Raw genomic sequence first — 17,901 nt, 5'->3', positions numbered from 1 at the left:
CAAGCATCCAATAGAATCAGCCCCTCCAGAGTACTTTCAAACGAATTCATACATGCATCCCACATTTCACACAAGCACCAGACTGACAAGTTTGCCAGACACTCGGAAGTATTCATTTTTGCAAAAACTGGTTACCATGTGGTATCTTTTCCAAGTCACTGGTTCTCTGAGTACCAGTGGTCTGCACACAAACTCATTAAATAAGGTCCCCCTTATTAGATCCATAACAACAGTCATTAAGCTGCAGGATCATGTTTTGTGTGCAGTGTACAAGTATACTCCAGTGCGAAGAGAAATCAATTGTGCTAAATTGTCCAGCCTATGGACATCTGCACGATGGCCACTAAAGACTCTCTTTAAGGCTGCTATCACCAAAAGGAACCCTGACCATGTTTTGAGAACACGCATTCTTTGGAAGGACCCAATCCTCTCACAACGACCACACTTACTCTGCCGATTCAAATGCGAGGTCAAAGTTCTTTCTCCGGTTCTTTTTATCCAGTGTGTCAAAGTCGAACGCGTTGGGGAAGTGGTAGTGGACGATGGCGCAGAACGCCATTCCGTCTGCCCAACTGGAAGAGAAGTTATTGATCTGCACCTCCTGTTAGCAAAAAAAAAAACCGAATGGAACAAGTCGATGACTGCAGTTTAATTTAAGGGAAACCTGAACCTGGAAGTCAGAAATTTCATAATCAGGTTAAAGATCATGCCAATTTCCTTTGTTAGCAGAAATCTTTCCCTGTATTTATTTTGTGATTCATCAGATGATTTTATTTTTCTATAAAGTGAAGTCATTTTTGTACCCCTTTGGCCAGTTTTAAAAAGCTGGTCAACGGGTTAGAAAACAGGCTCACTGTAGCACACTTGGCACGAAAGTGAACAGAAATGCAGTACTGTATGAAGTCGCTTCACTTTTGCATTTGCTTGAAGTATCAACTGGACTTCACTTCAACGACTAGTGACATCTAGCAGTTGACAGAGATTTGCTGCGTCGCTGCGCTACATTCTACCATATGCTTTGCTCGAAGCGCGTACCGGATAGCCGCGGGCGCACCGCTGGCACCACTCCAACAGCTTCTGCTTGATGGTGCTCGCGTTAGGCACCGCTTGCATGCCGGTCCCTTTGCCAAAGCCCCCACTCTCCGCGTCCGCCTTGCCCCCAAACTTGTTCATCAGCGCCTCCTTCTTCTTCTTGGCCGCTTCCATCTCTCTCTTCTTGCGGTCAAAGTCATCTTGCTTCCTGAAGACGGAAAAAAGAAAGTCATTCGAGGCTTACCAAGCCCTTTACAATGAGCCACTTAAGTGTTTATAAATACCCATTATTATCAGCAGCACTGATACAACTTGCAAATTGTCTGGGCCTTTTTGCTTGTTTTTAAAACACACTGTCCCCCTTTCTTGATTCTCCAGGTAAAACTCCTGTGGACTTTTGGAAGTGTTATTGGTTGGAAAAGTGCCGTTATCAAAGGGGAAATTGCAAAGTTGGAAGGAAAAAATAGTATACTTCTTCGCCATGTATTCCTTCCAGTTCTTCTCATCTTCTGCTCTCTTCAGTTCTCGTTGTCTTTTCTTCTCCTCCATTTCTGCCTCAAACTTGGTCACTAAAATGGGGAAAAAGCCACAAATTGATAGTTTAAGAACAATTACTGGGGAAGGACCTTATGAGACAACGCAAACACCTGCCAGATCACTAATATCAGGCACTTAATGAGTTTTTCTGCAGACACCGCTACAAACAAATTGCCGCCCATCTTCTTGATTTCAGAGTGCAGGGCACCAGCGAATTACAAATACCAATTACTTACATTTCTTTGCGGCAGGGGTACCGGTGCTGGAGGAAGTGGACACGCTGGAGCTTATACTCGAACTCTTCACCGAAAAACTACTGCCGCTACCCGACTCTGTGTGACAAAGTAAAACATCAAGCCATTATTTCAGGGCAAACAGGGTCCTGATATGGTCGATTTGTAACAACTGGCGTAAGTGTTGAACAGTGAGTTTATTTCAATAAAACCTTGCAAGGAATCTCACTGATATCCTAAGATAAGGACCCAAATGACCAACTCTTGGGACTTAAACCTTCAACTGCCCAAAGAGATAAAGAAATAGATCCACCTAATACTAAATCCTGCAAAACCGTCACAAAAATTTTGAAAGATCTGGGTTAACAATAACAATCCTCAATCCCTCAATAAGAATGCAACGTCCAGACACCCTAAGGGATGTGGGTTCAGATTTTTGCAAGACCATCCATTTCAACCTCAGTATAACATTCTGCAATAGCTACAGGCAAAGACATTTGTGTCTCCGAATATTAAAACTAATGACACATACATGAGAATGGGGAGAAAGTGAAGAAAAGTGAAAAAAAAGAAAGAAAACAATTTTACCAAAGAAGAAAAACCCTCCTACCTTACTTTCTGACTGAACAATCAAAACTCTCTCAAATTTTCAAGTGTTGAGATATCATGGAATAGACAGTCCCCATTAGTACATAAAGTAATGGACCATTTCTATTCTTACCGCTTGTTTTTCTCACAAGGTGAGAATTGAATTTATCTATTTTTTTTTTAATACCGAATCTTCAACTGTACAAATTTCACAAGTTTTCCTTTGAGTGCCAATTGTTAATTATTGAGAGGATCTTCTGGTGATATTCCAGGCATGTTTCTCTGTTCAAGAGCCTACCTTCTTTCTTCACTGACATCGTCTGTTGATTCATACTTTCTGATTTTGTGCCTTTATCTATTGACAAAAACAGAGAATGGATTAGGTATATCAAATCTGTACTAGGTTCAACAGTAACCTTCTTGGGAATGACTGGCTACTCCATCGATGAAATCAATATTCAAAGCCAAACAAAGCTTTCCATAGCTTTTAGCCATGTCAGCATAAGTGCGCCTGTAAATTAGGCCAATGGTTAAGACATCGCTAATACAGAAAACCAATGGAAAAATGCAATATTAGAATCTGCCCTTGGATTATTCCTATCAAATTTCAAGAAATCATTTAGCCTAATGCCCTGAGCCTAACTGGTGCAGAGAGTGACAATAAAAGGGATTTTGTTGTAACAAATTTAGTCAAAACTGACATCTTATAGTATAGGTTCACACTAGATCACCTTCAGATTTGCTGTGCATTGTTGTGGTAACTGTCTTGGACCCAGGACCTTCGATGACAGTTGTCGTCTTGGTCGTCGAGCTCTTACCCTCTTTATCCTCGATTGTTGTCGACGACGTTTTGGGCGCCACGATGATGGTGTTGTTATTGAGGGGGGTTTTCTCCACGGTCGTCGTTGTGTCCTTCTTGATGGGCACAGTCTTGTCAAATGCTTTGAGGCGGTGGGCCTTGGACTCTTCCCTGTAGGACAGGATGTCATCCTGGAGGGACTTCTGCTGGGCACTTATTTGCTTGTCCATTTCCTCTGTGATCAATTTGGCAAAGGACATGTAACTGATACTCAAAAAGGTCGGTGAAGTTTAAAGCGCATGCTGAGCGGGGGTGAGCAGCATATGTACATGTGTCGCTTCTATAAACTATGACACTCAGCTGGTTCGTGCAGTAGTAAGTCGGATAATGCCACAAAACTTCAAGATTCAAAAGAGCCAAACATTACAGTACTTCAACTGAATTTAAACGCTTCAGGCCCACAATCGGGGATTGGTTTCGGAGACGAAACCTGAGACAGAGACGAAGTTGAGTATTGGAAAACGACCTAACAGGCCCTTCAGAGTGGCCATTATCAAGTTCAACATACTGTTGGCCTCTGCAGGCTTCTTAGACTTTGTATGTGCACCCAACAAATGGTGTACAAACATGCAAGTCACCGAGTGGACCTCCGAGCAAATGAAGTCCACACAGTGGAGGCAGCAAAGACCTTGTGTGGACTTGCATGCGTCCACGTAAGGTTTTCCCCTCTGAAAAGACAGGTTTAGAAGCATATTGGGATTAGAGTTTGCATGTCTATGTGTCGCAACCTGCAGAGGAACACTTCAAGGAACTCATCGTCAAAAATCTAGCTCAAAAACGCACCAGAAAAATGAGTATTTTCACCAAGATTTTCTTGACAACATGAAAACAAAGCCATTACACACCAGGTACATGTAGGTGATGCTAACATGTGGATTAGCATATTTAAACATTGGCAGGAGGCGAGTTGAGGCAGGCTTGCCCCCCCAGTGTGCACAGATACAAGATCGTGTCTAACATGCCCTCCTGGCACGATTTTTTTTTTTACACAGATAACCACCTCTATTCCCTGAGGTAAAAAAAACCTGCAAAAATGAAGTCCGTGTGATTAAAACTGTTACAGCCCAATTCCTCCAACACTGTCAGGTACATGTAAATGTATCTCCCCAGTCCCAGGGACCAGACTTGTTGAGATGAAGACGCGCTCGATGGTGACTAATTGAGCCATATACCAAGGGTGAGGCAGACACTGCTGTCTGCATGGCTCTAGACTGAGTCACGGAAAGACATGCCAAATTCTTACATGCACCAGTCTGTCTGTACGTCAGAATATTGACCGGCACTTTGTGATGAGGCAACAAACTATTCTGTTCCTGTAAAATGTCCAATCATGTGCTACGATAACACATGCTTCGTCCATTTTCGCAAATATAGAAAAAAATGCACTGCAAAACTCCCAAGGGCAACACCCCCAAAAAGCGCACACCTTACATGGAGCCGAGTTGCAGTTAAAACCATTATCCTCATCATGATCACTTAATGATGACTTTGCTATGGGTTTATAGGAACTAACGCCTTGTGAGTGTTGACTCTATTTTAGCAGAATGGGCCATAAGCCCCTGCAAGTCACTAATGGATGTCTATGTCTGTCATTTTTCTACTTTCTCTTGCTGCTGTACGCTGGACTTTGCCCATGTACACTGAAACCAGACTGCTGTGAAAGTATTCTCAGGTTTTTACCTCTCTTCTTCTTGCGGATCTCTCGTAGTTTGGCGCGGATCTTTTTCCGTTCCTCAAACTCTGAGGCGGCCTCCAACTGTGAAAAAAAAACACAGCCAAAGTTGAAATATATTTTATTTGCTACGCTTAAGAATTTCTTAAGTAAAATATGACAAAACAAGACAAAAAGGAAGCAAAATGTCGAAATAAATTTGACAACAATCTATAAGACTTTCCAAACACCAAATCACACAAGTAACCAAAGGTAAATGCAATGCATATTTCTGACAATTCAAAATATAACACTTTAGATGACGTATATTTCCAAAGACTATGATGACATCAAACCTACAATCAAATTAAAAAAATTGCAATGCACCCTAAGTCATCAAAGTTCCAATAAAACCCAATGTTCATTTTTTTTTGTATACACCGCCAGCAGAGTTGCCAGAATTTTATTTAAATTGTGCCCATTCTTCGGGTCCGACTTCGTGTTAGCTGTCCAATGAAATATCCCTCTCCTAATATCGCCATTTTCTATGATGCGAATATCTCCCTGATAACCATCGCACCTGTCACGTGCCGGTAATTACGGCCCACATTCCGCTCTCCGCGGGACGCCCGCCCAGGCCAGAATAAGGTCCCTTGCATTTTTTTTCTCCTCCGCCCCAATTTCGGAGCAAGGTACGCAGGCAACATTTGCTGTCTCCTCACAGTTGGGTGGATAGTCTGTCACAGCACACGCCATTTAAAAATCACGGGATGATCTCTAACTGGCTCAATTTTGAAGTCCCGCACAAGAGAACATTTTAAAATGTGCTGGTTGAAATTTGGTTTTGAAGATCTGATTTCTGAATCTTCACAACTTTGTACCGTAGGCAGAACTACAATAAAATTCTTTCTGTCCACAAAAGGTTTGCTTCCTGCCTAAATAGTTGGCTTCAATGTGTCTACATGTTTTTCTGGTGGATAATTCGGCCAAATAAAAAAAAAGAACACAGTCAAATTTCCAACTATTAGAATATTCACCGGTAAACGGCGGTAACCTTTCAATTGACAAGCACATTTTCATGACATACATGTAACTAAGGATCGGATTTGGATCGGATCCAAACCCCTCTCGGCTTTTTTGCTGGCACCCAAGTGGCACAGAACACGTGCGGAAGCAATGCCCAAACAAATGGTGACCGAAAAATAATCCGCAAGCCCAAAAAAATAATGCCTAATGAAGTAACAGAATCTGCAAATCGGGAACAAAAAGATTTGCTGCTTTTGCTTTCAACATCAACAAACACAGTAACAGGGGCAAGTCATGCAGGCAGTGTTTCCCCCCTGGTTGTTAATTTCTGCAAGTGTTCCAACACCCAACCTCACTCCATACGTCTCAACAGACATTCAGGCTGTGGGTTGAACGAAAAAGTAGAGTACTTCATGTTCTTACAAAGCTGCTATTCCCTATTGCTGTCCACAACAGATGGAGCAAAATGTACCTTTCAGTTTTGACATTAAAATAAACACTGATTTTTATTTTACAACAGAAATGACTTTCTGGTCTCAATCCAGTTATGACCTCCACACTTGATCTCATGAAGAACAGGTTGTGGAGTGCTCAAGGCGGGGCGAAATTGTAAACCCATCAAGGAAATAGTTCTAAAATGATGGCTAATAATGGCCTCCTTTACCGAGTTTTGTGCCTTTCTGCAACTACATCCATCAGGAAATATTGACCATTTGGTATAGGCAGGGCCGGTGTGAATGGGGCTACGGACGAGATTCTCATTCGGAGAAAACTTTTGAATAAGTCTCACCATCTTCTCCAAGGCTTCTTCATCTTCGATATCATCCACTGGTGGCATCTTGAGCTTGGCTTCCTCTCTCCTCTCCGTCGGTGATTTCCTCCTCGGCTGGTTGGTCTTGTCAAGAACTGATCTCAGGCCTACTTGGTCAGCAGACGGTGTCTCGGTGCAATGCGAGGTCCCCAAACTTGCCTGAAATTTGGAAGAGGACTGTGAACAAAACAGAACCAAACCGAGGCTATGAAAAAAAATTGCCATATTGGAAAGTTTTGTAGTGTTAATATTATATGCACAAGGAAATTGCATTTTAAATTTTTTTTATTTCACAAATTTTGCCATACGCTCTGTATTTCATATTTTCAAATGGGCTGACTTCACATTTATGCTTCAGCATATTTGTGAAAATTTATAATAAAAATCGCTAAGAAATGCTAGTAAACTTGGCAGTAAACAAAATCCAGTAAATGTGTGCTGACAAAAAAGGGATTTCCGTTTGACAAATGAATATCTTGGTATTAACAATTTTAACATATTCAAAATGAAAGTGGACTGTTCCTAAAACTCTATCAAGAAAGAATGAACATACAAGTATTATTAAAAAAATTCCTTGCAATTCATAACACCAGACAAAAACCAGGTTGTTTTTGTTTGAGACAGAGTGTAAACTGAGCATTGGTTACGAGGTTTAGACTATGAATAAAGCTCTCAATCCCAGTTTGGGGGTTACTCCTAGCAAGTATTAACAACGGCAAGCCATGACATCTACAAAAATGCAAACGTTATTCTAGCACGGCCAGGGACAATGGGTGACATTTCCTGATGGCAGATGACACACTCCAGGCCACCTGGGCAAATGCTCCACACTAATTTGTAGGCGATACATTTCTGGAATGCCAGGAACCCGTCAAAACATGGAATGATAATCTTCCATATAGTACTGTCTCTGACAATCAAATCTACTGGCTGTAGGTTACTGGATCTCACATTTCATGGCAGTGGTACATTAATAACACACACTTAACCTCAGAAGATCAAGCTCCAATAAACATAAGTTCCTGACTTGGCAAACTTCCTTCACATCGGATATATTTATGTGTGAAGAAGATACCTTCTAGTGAAAAGATAACCATAACTTTCCTGACCTGTCATTTTACAATCTCCCATTCTTATGCAGGAATTTCTGACAATCGTTTTGAACGATTTGTTTTTGAAAAAAAAATCAAACGAGTCATTCAAATATGCTCAACCAAAATGGCAAGATCTTTCACAATGCAGATCAAAAGTAAAAATGTAAAGTTCTACTAAACTACTTCTGATTTTGTAAAAATGTTACCCTCAAAATGCAAAAATTCTACCTAGAGGCAGCCAACAAAACAAAACTAAGCAAAAAAAAAAACAAAAATAAATGTCTCCTCTGGCAAATCAATGGACCTACGTATTCCAATGTGTATTCAAGATTTATATTGTGATCTTGGCAACAACTGGTCAGAGATTAAGACAGTCCCTGAAGTCCACCGACTTGTGTACAAACACCAGACAGGATCTAAACCCATCAAGGATTCTTGGAGTCGTACGGTCATCCCACGTCATCCCCGGAAAATGTCAGGGCATCGTGCACGTGGCACGTGGAGCAAATGACAAGGCAGGACAGTGCATTCCTTGGATAACTCTGCCGGCATTGAGAAGAAGATCCTCCGACTATGTTCAGAGAAGTACGAAATATTAAACATCTGTCACTATACATGGTGTTTAGTAGTGCAGACTGCGACAGCTCAATTCATATTTCTCCTGTTGGTTCGATATGATTCAATTAACAGACAGTATAAGGATATGTTTCATATGTGTGTAGGAAAATATGTTTTGATGATGCTGAACACACTCTACAGATCATGCAAAGTGAATAACTTTATACGGTATTTTTGCTTTGTTGTATGGAACATAACTTTTCATAAACATTTGAAACTGATATAGGTACATTTATTTCAATCAGAACAGTGCTTTAGAAATGACAAAAACAAGCTTGGCTGAAGCAAGATGGAACAAAAGTACCCCCCCCCATAAAAAAACAGCAATGAAATACTTTAAATCGTGCATCACACTTACACCTTTTGAATTTCACTGAAGACTGTTGTAAAATGAAACTTTGATTGAACTGATGAAAGAAATGCTCCAGACACATGATATGTGAACAATACCTACATTGATATTTTAACTCCAATGAAATGATTGCTGGACACAAATGATCCCCATACCTGAAATTCCCAAGGCAAAAGCCATAAAGCTGCTCATTGGCTGGTGTAAATCACAAGTTGCCACGGCAACCACGAGTCTGGTTGCCGGGTGACCCAGGGTGCAGAGACCGTGCCAATGTCATGTAGCAGACACATTGATGTCACGTCTCCTGGGGTTCTGACAACATGTGTGGTACCTAGGCAACATGGTGAGGTCATGGGGTCAAATGAAGGTGTTAACATTTCTTGCCTTCTCTCTTCATGCAGCTTCTGGCAGTAAATAATGCTCCTTATCTGACAAGTGTCAGAATGCTGCGTAAATATGGCAAACTGCAGGGGGAGGGGGAAAAGTTTCCATGTAACGATTTTTGATATCTGTTTGTTTTGTTTTGTCTGGTTTATTCAGCTGCAGAAATGTGCAAATGATTCCTAGTTTATTGGCTTAGGATCTCTTTGAAACCTTTCACAAGCAAGTTCTGGAGAGGGCATTTTTTCACAATGTATTAATACATCTGTAGGTTTCAGGTCAGATTGGAGACATCAAATGAATCTGACCTGTTTGGGAAGTTTGATGCACTTGAAGATGATTGTATATACTATTTGATAATCTCACTTTCACAGAAATGAATAACCTATGCAGAACAAAAATTTAAATCTCTGATTTGCTCATAATTTACAATCTAGGCTTGCAGCTGTTTACACTTCCATCATTTTATGGCCTATTCAGGTAACAATTTTTTCCAGGAAGATTGTTTGAACAATTTTGAGAGTCAAATTCTCAGTGGATCGAGTGTTGCATTACTGAAACCAGGATCTTTCTGCACGAGGGGAAATGCAATATGAGTCGGACCAGTGGGTGGTGGGAACCAGGATTTTTCTCCGACTCCCAGTCGTTACAAGGGATTTTATTTCCTCGGAATTCAGTTCCTGAAATGCGAGTATTATTTCTTTGGATTGAGGTTGATCTGTATTTACAGTGCAGATTAAGCGTTTAATAAAATCTTGGAAAAGTATCAAAGTGTATCGATAGGAAAGAAAAGACGACAAGAAAAAAGGAAACTAAACTATGCATATACATGTAGACCCCCCTATATATAGGTAAGAATATGGCTCAAAGGTCAAGCATGTTCAAACCTGCTGATCAATTTTTTCGAGCATAATTTCAATTTGCGTTAATACTGCAGAACAACTGCTTTTCAATTGGGACGCAGCAACAAACAAATGCATAATCTGTGACCACACAGTACTTATATGATGCTTCACTTATCTCACTGGTCACAGTGTCTGCCAAAATCAAGACGTGGTGTTATACGGGTCATCTTTTTTATTTCATCTTTTTTTGCAAGCACGCAAAACTGTGTTCTGCGGGGCAATATACAATGTTTAGAAATATCAAAAATGGTGAAAATACCCAGCATAGAAATTCTCAGGCTTGCTTTGTTTTGTTTTGTTGTTTTTGGTTTGCTAAGGGGCAGAAAAAAGATTTCCAAAAACGAAAAACTTGATTGTCTCAAAGAAATCAGGGCCAAACTACTAGTAAAATTCAAGGTGAACAAATTATACCTCTTTTTTTTTTACTTGGGCACACACAGGTACATCTGGGTCCAGTCAATCAACAAAAACCACTGAGATCTGACAGGTTGTACAAGTCTTCTGGGCAAGGCCCCAGGAGGACCAAACCTAAACCCTATAGGGTAACACAATGCCCCCCACACATGGCCCATTAGTAATTGTTTAATGCAAAACAAAAGTTATCCCAACAATGGAGTGGGGGGTGTTCTGTTACCAAAATCCTGAATGAAGAAATGGCAGAAAATAACACCAGTGTCGAGTAACATTGGTAGTGACAAAATTGTTGTTGCGGGAGAACACACAAAGTCTGATCTGTCTCTCACGAGATTTATTACTAACTTGCTCAATTACCTGGCATTTTTACATCAGAGTTTACAAGTTCACTCCACTCTAACCAGGTACCACACTCACATTTCTGCTACTGGCACACTGCAAGAGACAGGAGTTCATTCAAAGGTGAAAACCAGTGCTTGAAAAATTGATCAAGAAAAACACGTCTACCAGAAAACTTGGCCCCCAATCCAACGCCCACCAGTCTCATGCAAGTAACAGAATGCCAGTTTCGTGACTCTTGAGAAACAAATTTACCACATTGTGCAAGTTGATTCCAAGGCAATGTGTAGGTAACGAAATGAGGCTGATTGTTACCACAGCAATGAGAAATTTTTTCTTTGGCTCACAATGCAAGGTTATGAAGCAGTGCATGCATTCTTATTTTCTTGTGTGCTCATAACCTCCTGACCTCCCCGATAAGAGATGCCAGACTTTTATCAAGGCTGTGTAAAGTAAGCTCTTAAACAGAAGGCCGGGTGTGATCTCAGTGAATAAGAAAGTTCATATTTCTGAAGTGTACATGTACGTGTCATTATTAGATTCTCAGGCTACTATTAATTAGTAGAATGCACGAGTTGGTAGTCCTGAAGACTCATGTAGTGGGATCTGGTAACACGTTGGAGAGGGTTGGAGTCGTAAGGTGTTTGCAGCTAAAATGAAAATTTACGCAATAATTAGACGAGGCAACCAGACCCAACAAACAGATATACATCCTTCTGTTGTAAGTGTAAAATTGTACCAGTTCAGAAAATAATAAAGATAAGGCCCATATGTCAGTCTCAATGCATCTTTTGGCCTCAATCAAATCTGACCCAATTTGCCTTTGCATTGTCCAACTCAGCATTATTTTTCAACCTCAAGACACTGACAGTTAGTTGCAACAAGCACTGTTCTTCATATTACACACACACAAAAACTGCTGGCAGCTTGGTGGGGCAATTAAGGGTGGCAATTAAGGCCCACAAATCAGGACAGAGTTTGGACCGGAATGGAATCCGTCCGAAGCCAGGATTTAATTCCTCACAGTGAGGAATGACACTGGTGCATCGGTGGGGTGCAATCAAACATCAAGACTGGTACCCTGTACCCCTACAAATGTATTTGGGGGAGGGGGAGAGCAGGGGGACCAACCAATGAGGTCGCCATGAAATATTGGCAAATATGAAACTTGGAGGACTGGTCAAGTTAAAATATGCAAAGCAAGGACCATCTGGTGTTTAGCTTAAGGAAACATACACTGTACGGTCTGGATCAATACAGGCATGCCAATCAGACTCGGAAGTTGTCACGTTCTGGACTTCTGGTCTGGAATTTTATTCCCTAATTGTTGAATCTGCGACAGCATACACTAAGGATGGGTGTGTGAGTTTGCTCTGTACGTGTTCATGTAGACTCCAAATGCTGTCAATAAAAGATACCCCTAAAAATATCAGTGAAAAAATGTCTCACGCGCAGTATGGGTTAGACTTAAGCATTGGACTTCACACGTGCATCCATAATGGCAAAAACAAATGTGCATAACATGCATGCATGACTCCAAGACATGTGGTTGCAGCTAGCCTGTCCGATGTGTTTAGATACTACTAAATGAAAGATACCTCTGATGAAGAGACAGTATCTTGTATACTGTACTTCCTAACTGAAAAAAAAAAAAATTCAATGAACCTGGTTTTGCACAACCACACTTGACCTAAATGCAAGGCCATCAAAACTTTCCTCTGCATTCCTGGAAAGTTGGGCAATGGGAGGTGTCTTGTTTATCCCCTGAGGGTGATTGAGTTGACCCCTGTTTAAGGTGAACTGTTGTGTGGTTGACTTTTGTAAGAACACGGTTGTAAGGATGAAGCTTGTTGGGAAGTACAAGAATAAACAGTTTGCAGCTGTTACAGATGGTGTCACCCACTGTTTGTAGTGTGAGAGCGCCCCCTCTTGATCTAAATGAAAAAAATGGCAGGCAAGACACATGTTCGTTGAAAAACTTGGCTTAACGTTTCTTCCATCTTCTTCTTGTTGGGAAAAAAATAATTAAATATCAGGATATTAGCAAATGTGTATGTAAAGAGTTTGTTGATTTGTTGCAAATAAGAATTTGATGTGCCCAGTTTTAACCAATTTTCATCAAGCAGCGTCCCAATTTTGCCCTATGCTATTAAATCTTCCACTCTGCTCCTCCCTGTGGTTAGAAACTCTACTGCAAAATAAAAAGAGTTAGAATACCCGGATGAATTCAAATAATAGAGGCTTTGCACAGCTGCCATCTTGCAGGCCAGTGCTTTTGTTCCTCAGGGTATGCACAAAGGAGGTTTTCCTGATGAACAAAAGAACTGCCCTACAAGATGGCCGTCATGCAAATCCTCTATTGACAGATGTGTACATGCTACGGTAGCTTGTCGTCAATTTTTCTATGAAACTCTACTATTACTCTATATTCTGCAATTAATACATGTATGGGCACTAAATACTGCAGAAATATCACCCTGGTTGGTGTCAGATTTTACCTTAAAAAAGTACATTTGATCCATAACTTTTAAAGAGGGTCAAAGTTTTATTCAGTAGTAATATTTGTTGTTTAGATAAGTTTGTCAAACACTTGGTGAATTATTCCTTTTGTTTGTGCGCTGACGGCAAGCCAACCTTTGCAAGCTTATGGTGAGCAAACAATATGACTCTGCCACATAAACAAAAAGAGCTCTCTGTGTAGGAAGATGGAGATAGATTTTGCCAAGTTTTTTTTTTCCTGGCAGTTGCTCAATGCCCCAAGCTATCATTTATGATTATCTAGATGACACCATTAAAACAGCTGTTAGGATAACAATTGCCCATTAGGTGCATGTGAATCAACAGACAAGAAATGCCCCTAGACACAGATAATGCTGTCAGCCAACATGCATAGTTAAAGGTTACAAGTACAAGACTGATCCAGACTAGCTGATCTTTATCATAAACAGAACTGACTACAGGTAAGTCTCATGGTACCAAGTAACAGGCATTAGATGAAACTGATGATGCAGAATCTTCAAGACAGTGCTACCCTTGACGAGATAAAAGCTGTAACTTAATACCAGAATAAGATACCAGACCATCCGTAACCCAACTTTTTAAAACCTAGCAAAAGCAATCAACGACCATTCACCAGTGAATGAATTGTTAAACTGAATTCACTGATGCGACAGAACCACATTTGAAAAATGAAATATTTCATTTGTTTCCCCACGCACGGTGGTATACGTCTGCAAACCCACACATTTCAGTACACTGATTTCTAATTGAATTTGCACAAAAATTGTACATGTGCAGTTGATGCTAAAAAGACTTAAAAAAAACGAAGTCTGCAAATCATGCTCAAGACTGTAGAAAGAGAAGTGAAAGGAATGCTTGCATAGCACCTGCAAGCATGTGTGAGTACTCCATTAATCCCCTTGTAACTGAAGACTGCTGTGTCTATGGTAGGAATCTTCCCCTGTATATCCGCACACATTGTGACAGACTAGAAGACGATACAGACCTCATGACAGCATATCATACATGGACAAGACAAGGGCAGTCTAACATACCTAGCATTGTTAACCTTACTGCTTTGACCAATGAAGAACTACACTGGCTATACATGGCCATGCAGTGTGCATATATGTTAACTGTACGTACATGTACATTACATGTATGTACATGCACATGTGTGTGCACATATAATTGATACCTGCGCTGCAGCTTTGGTGATTGCTCAATCATGTAGTGCAAGAAGCACTTTATGGTATCAACAGTACATGCACATTACAAACAAGATACATGGAAGAAAGAAATCTCAAATAAGAGATACGCTCTCACACCTGGCAAAATCTTTACTGTCACTGAAAGTTCTCTAAATGCAACTAACGATGGAAGACGGTGAGGTGCTTGGTGGTGGCGGCAGACAACTGGTCCTTTTCCACCGTTGTGTGCGTGCTCAGAGCAACCGTGCAAGCCCAGAACTGTCAAAAAGGACCAGTTTGTATGACACCACCAAGCGTCTCAAATTCTCCCATTTGAGGATACAAACTTTCCGTCACCCAGCTCAAAAAGTCGTCACAAAATCTGCCAAATCAACCAAAAAAAATTATCTGATTGGGCAAAACAGTTACAATTAATTGACTGAATTATTAACTAGGCATTCACATTAATAGGATCTAGCTTCCTTCATCCAAACATCTAAAAAATGTGTAAAAACATATCTGCTGAAGAAACATGCCAGGATTAAAATGATTTTTATGACAAGTGGAGAATGATTAAAATTGAAAATATCAAACAGGAGACGATGCTTAGCCCTCCCCTTTCTCGGCCACCAGAGCTCCGCCCTTCACCGGCAATATCAATCTATTGTACCTATCAACAGCACACATTGCTCTTCATCATTTGTCAATGCTTTCCTCTGGAATGCCTACTGTATATACACTGCAGAATGCGCATGGACCCCCCCTGCATAGAGCAGGCATTATGGAATTTCATTAAATGAATTAGGGCCAGTAATTACGAAATCAATTTAGTGATCATTGGACTTGATTGCAGTTAACTGCTAGTCTTGGCTGATAACCCTTGGTTGATGAAAAAAATCTAGGTCGATAATAGTGAAATTTGGAGATGTGCATGTATTTTATCTGCAAAAAATCTAATTTGTATATACCAAATTTAGAGCTAGAAAATAAAAGGCCAAGAATAAAAGTTCCAAAAAAATAACATTTCCAAAACATAAAAAATAGATCAAAATGTCATCTTCTAAGAGGAAAACTACTACGCAGAACCAAACTTTGTGCTTTCTTCGCAAAGCAACACAACTAGGCAAGCAATGAACAGGCACTCAAACCAACAAGCCGGAAATAAGGCACCCGACCCTGGGTTTTGAGATGGAAAAGAACCAAGCCAATCTTAGAGGCGACCAACTTTGCCCAAAGACATCAACCTTTTTTTAATAAGATGGAGCACACATACATATAATTTAGGCCTCACCAACAATCACCAAATCCTATTATACTTTATGCTCAACCTGTCTATTTACAGAGCACCACTGGTACAAGTGGGATCTGATAAAATCATTGCTTTTCAGCGCACCAAAAGTGAAAAACAAACATCCAAATATCGCAGAATACACAATATTCACAAAACCATCCCTGCTGAGTAAATATGATCACTTGACAGCAGGATAGTCAATTGAGACACTCACGTCAAGTTGTGTGGGGACTGCTATTAAATTACATTTTTTATACTGTGCGGTGTTGCGGGCAAAGTAAACAAAATAAACAGATTCCTTGCAATTAAGGAACTTTGCTCCTAATTTGATTCACTGTTTTGAGTTCAGGTTTTACAAATTCCCAATGAGAAAAAAATATATGCATATAGTGAGAAATAAGGATTACTTCAAACCGGTAAAAAAACAAATTGATGAAAACGATGAAAAAAGGCAAGAAGATTTTTTATGGGATTATAAAGAAAACTTGGTTTTGTATCGTGAAGCAACTTAAAAAGGGAAAAAATATCTGCATAGGTGATTCTGCGCAATGATGATGCCCAAACAATTTTGGTATAAAGCAAAGAAAAGAAATTTTTAAATCACAGTATTTTTCAGAATTGATAAAACCCAGAAACCATTCAGCATCCCAGACGCAGTCCACATCTCCACAGCAACAAAAACCCACTCACCGCTCGTCTCCAAAGTGAGATTGTATTGCCAGCACAGTATTCCTCCCAGCTACGTGTAAGCTCTTACATGTAGAATCACAACACCAGACATACACATCTAAACTCTGAATCTATCCACACAAGCTCCCTGGACAAGAGATCACCGTGTACTCCACAAGTCCACACGACCCTAGACTCTCCTCAACAGACTAGCAGCAACAGAAACATCACAAGTTCAAAAACTCCTATGAGATTGCTATCCCATATATAAATACCAGCAGACAGGGGGGAACCCACCCCTATCATGGACACCCCTATGGAGTACCCGCACGTGAGAGTTTCCGCACACAGTGCCAAGTGTGACTTTTGGTGGGAGTGCATGTTGGAGACATGTAGGGGAGCTCACCCTATATTACTAATATTAAATTCTACAGATCATAAAATATCATTTGACTGTTTATGTACCAGGTGTCCTGCGCTCTGTTATATGAGACACTGTTTATCTACAGTGGGCCTTTTACAGGGCACAATTCAGCTCTTACCATGGATTTCAATTCAATTTCCAATCTTAATCACCCTTTTTGTTGGGAGCTTCAAACAAATATCACCCAATAAACATTTAAGTCTCCATCCACTTGTAGAGCACATCAAATAAAAGAATAACGGACTCAACCATAAATTAATAAACAATGTGGAGTCCTTTGATTCAGCTGTAACTAATTGTCTTTGAACCATGTGTCTATAGATGGCAGCAAACAGACCAAGCAACTTCCAAAGAAAGTGGCATTATTTAAGGTTACGCGTATGTTCAAATCTTGGTTTACATTTTGCCATTTTCACACTGACAAATGTTCATAAATAAGAGATGCCTTCAAACAACCCTCCTGACCAAAAAAAAAAAAAAATAGGTTCAGTGCCCTCAAGAATTCTGCTTGCCTCATTTGGAACAAGATTTCCACAAGAAAATCTGTTTGTGGTTATATCTGAGGGCATATATCTGGGGTCTGTCAACTTGGCACCAGATATCTCATTAATTTGTTGACGAGTGAACTGTGGCATCTCCTGGGGACTGAAGGGGCAAATATCACTGCAGAATTTAGCCAACTCTCCACTGGTGGTGGTGGTGGTGGGGGGTTACAAATGCCACCCACTACAATGAGGCATGTTGGTCCTTTTCATAAAAAGAGGACAACTTTTGAGCAGTTTAATTTCTACATGAAAATGTGCATGTATTATTTTGGAATTATTTCATCCAAAACTTCAACCTCAGACAGACCGCAATGATTTACAAGACCAAGACTGTCACGTTTTCACAGCTCCCCCAAAGGAATGTCCACTTCCCTGCTGCTTTGAAGATTCAATTCTGGAAATATTTCCATGTGTTTCTTTGCTGCATTTCCCAAATCCAGTCC

At 40.4% G+C, this 17,901-nt stretch overlaps 1 protein-coding gene across 7 annotated transcripts in view; it reads right to left on the bottom strand.

Annotated features, from left to right (window-relative positions):
- Positions 1–17,901, bottom strand: part of LOC110989043 (uncharacterized) — a 69,627-nt gene that overhangs the window by 3,856 nt on the left and 47,870 nt on the right. For 5 of the 7 annotated variants that reach the window (XM_022253130.2, XM_022253125.2, XM_087141472.1 and 2 more), the window contains 8 exons: positions 6,717–6,914; positions 4,930–5,005; positions 3,122–3,424; positions 2,689–2,745; positions 1,806–1,901; positions 1,505–1,601; positions 1,036–1,240; positions 450–601 (listed from right to left, as the gene is read on the bottom strand). In XM_022253130.2, the coding sequence (XP_022108822.2) occupies positions 450–601; positions 1,036–1,240; positions 1,505–1,601; positions 1,806–1,901; positions 2,689–2,745; positions 3,122–3,424; positions 4,930–5,005; positions 6,717–6,914 (1,184 nt within the window). The remainder of the gene's footprint in view (positions 1–449; positions 602–1,035; positions 1,241–1,504; positions 1,602–1,805; positions 1,902–2,688; positions 2,746–3,121; positions 3,425–4,929; positions 5,006–6,716; positions 6,915–17,901) is intronic. The other 2 variants (XM_087141476.1, XM_087141473.1) reach the window with 2 other exon arrangements.

This window comes from Acanthaster planci, linkage group LG09 (assembly GCF_054643075.1).
Source record: "Acanthaster planci isolate LZ-2023a linkage group LG09, COTS_SCS, whole genome shotgun sequence".
NCBI lineage: Eukaryota > Metazoa > Echinodermata > Asteroidea > Valvatida > Acanthasteridae > Acanthaster > Acanthaster planci.
This window is presented reverse-complemented; position numbering and strand designations above follow the sequence as displayed.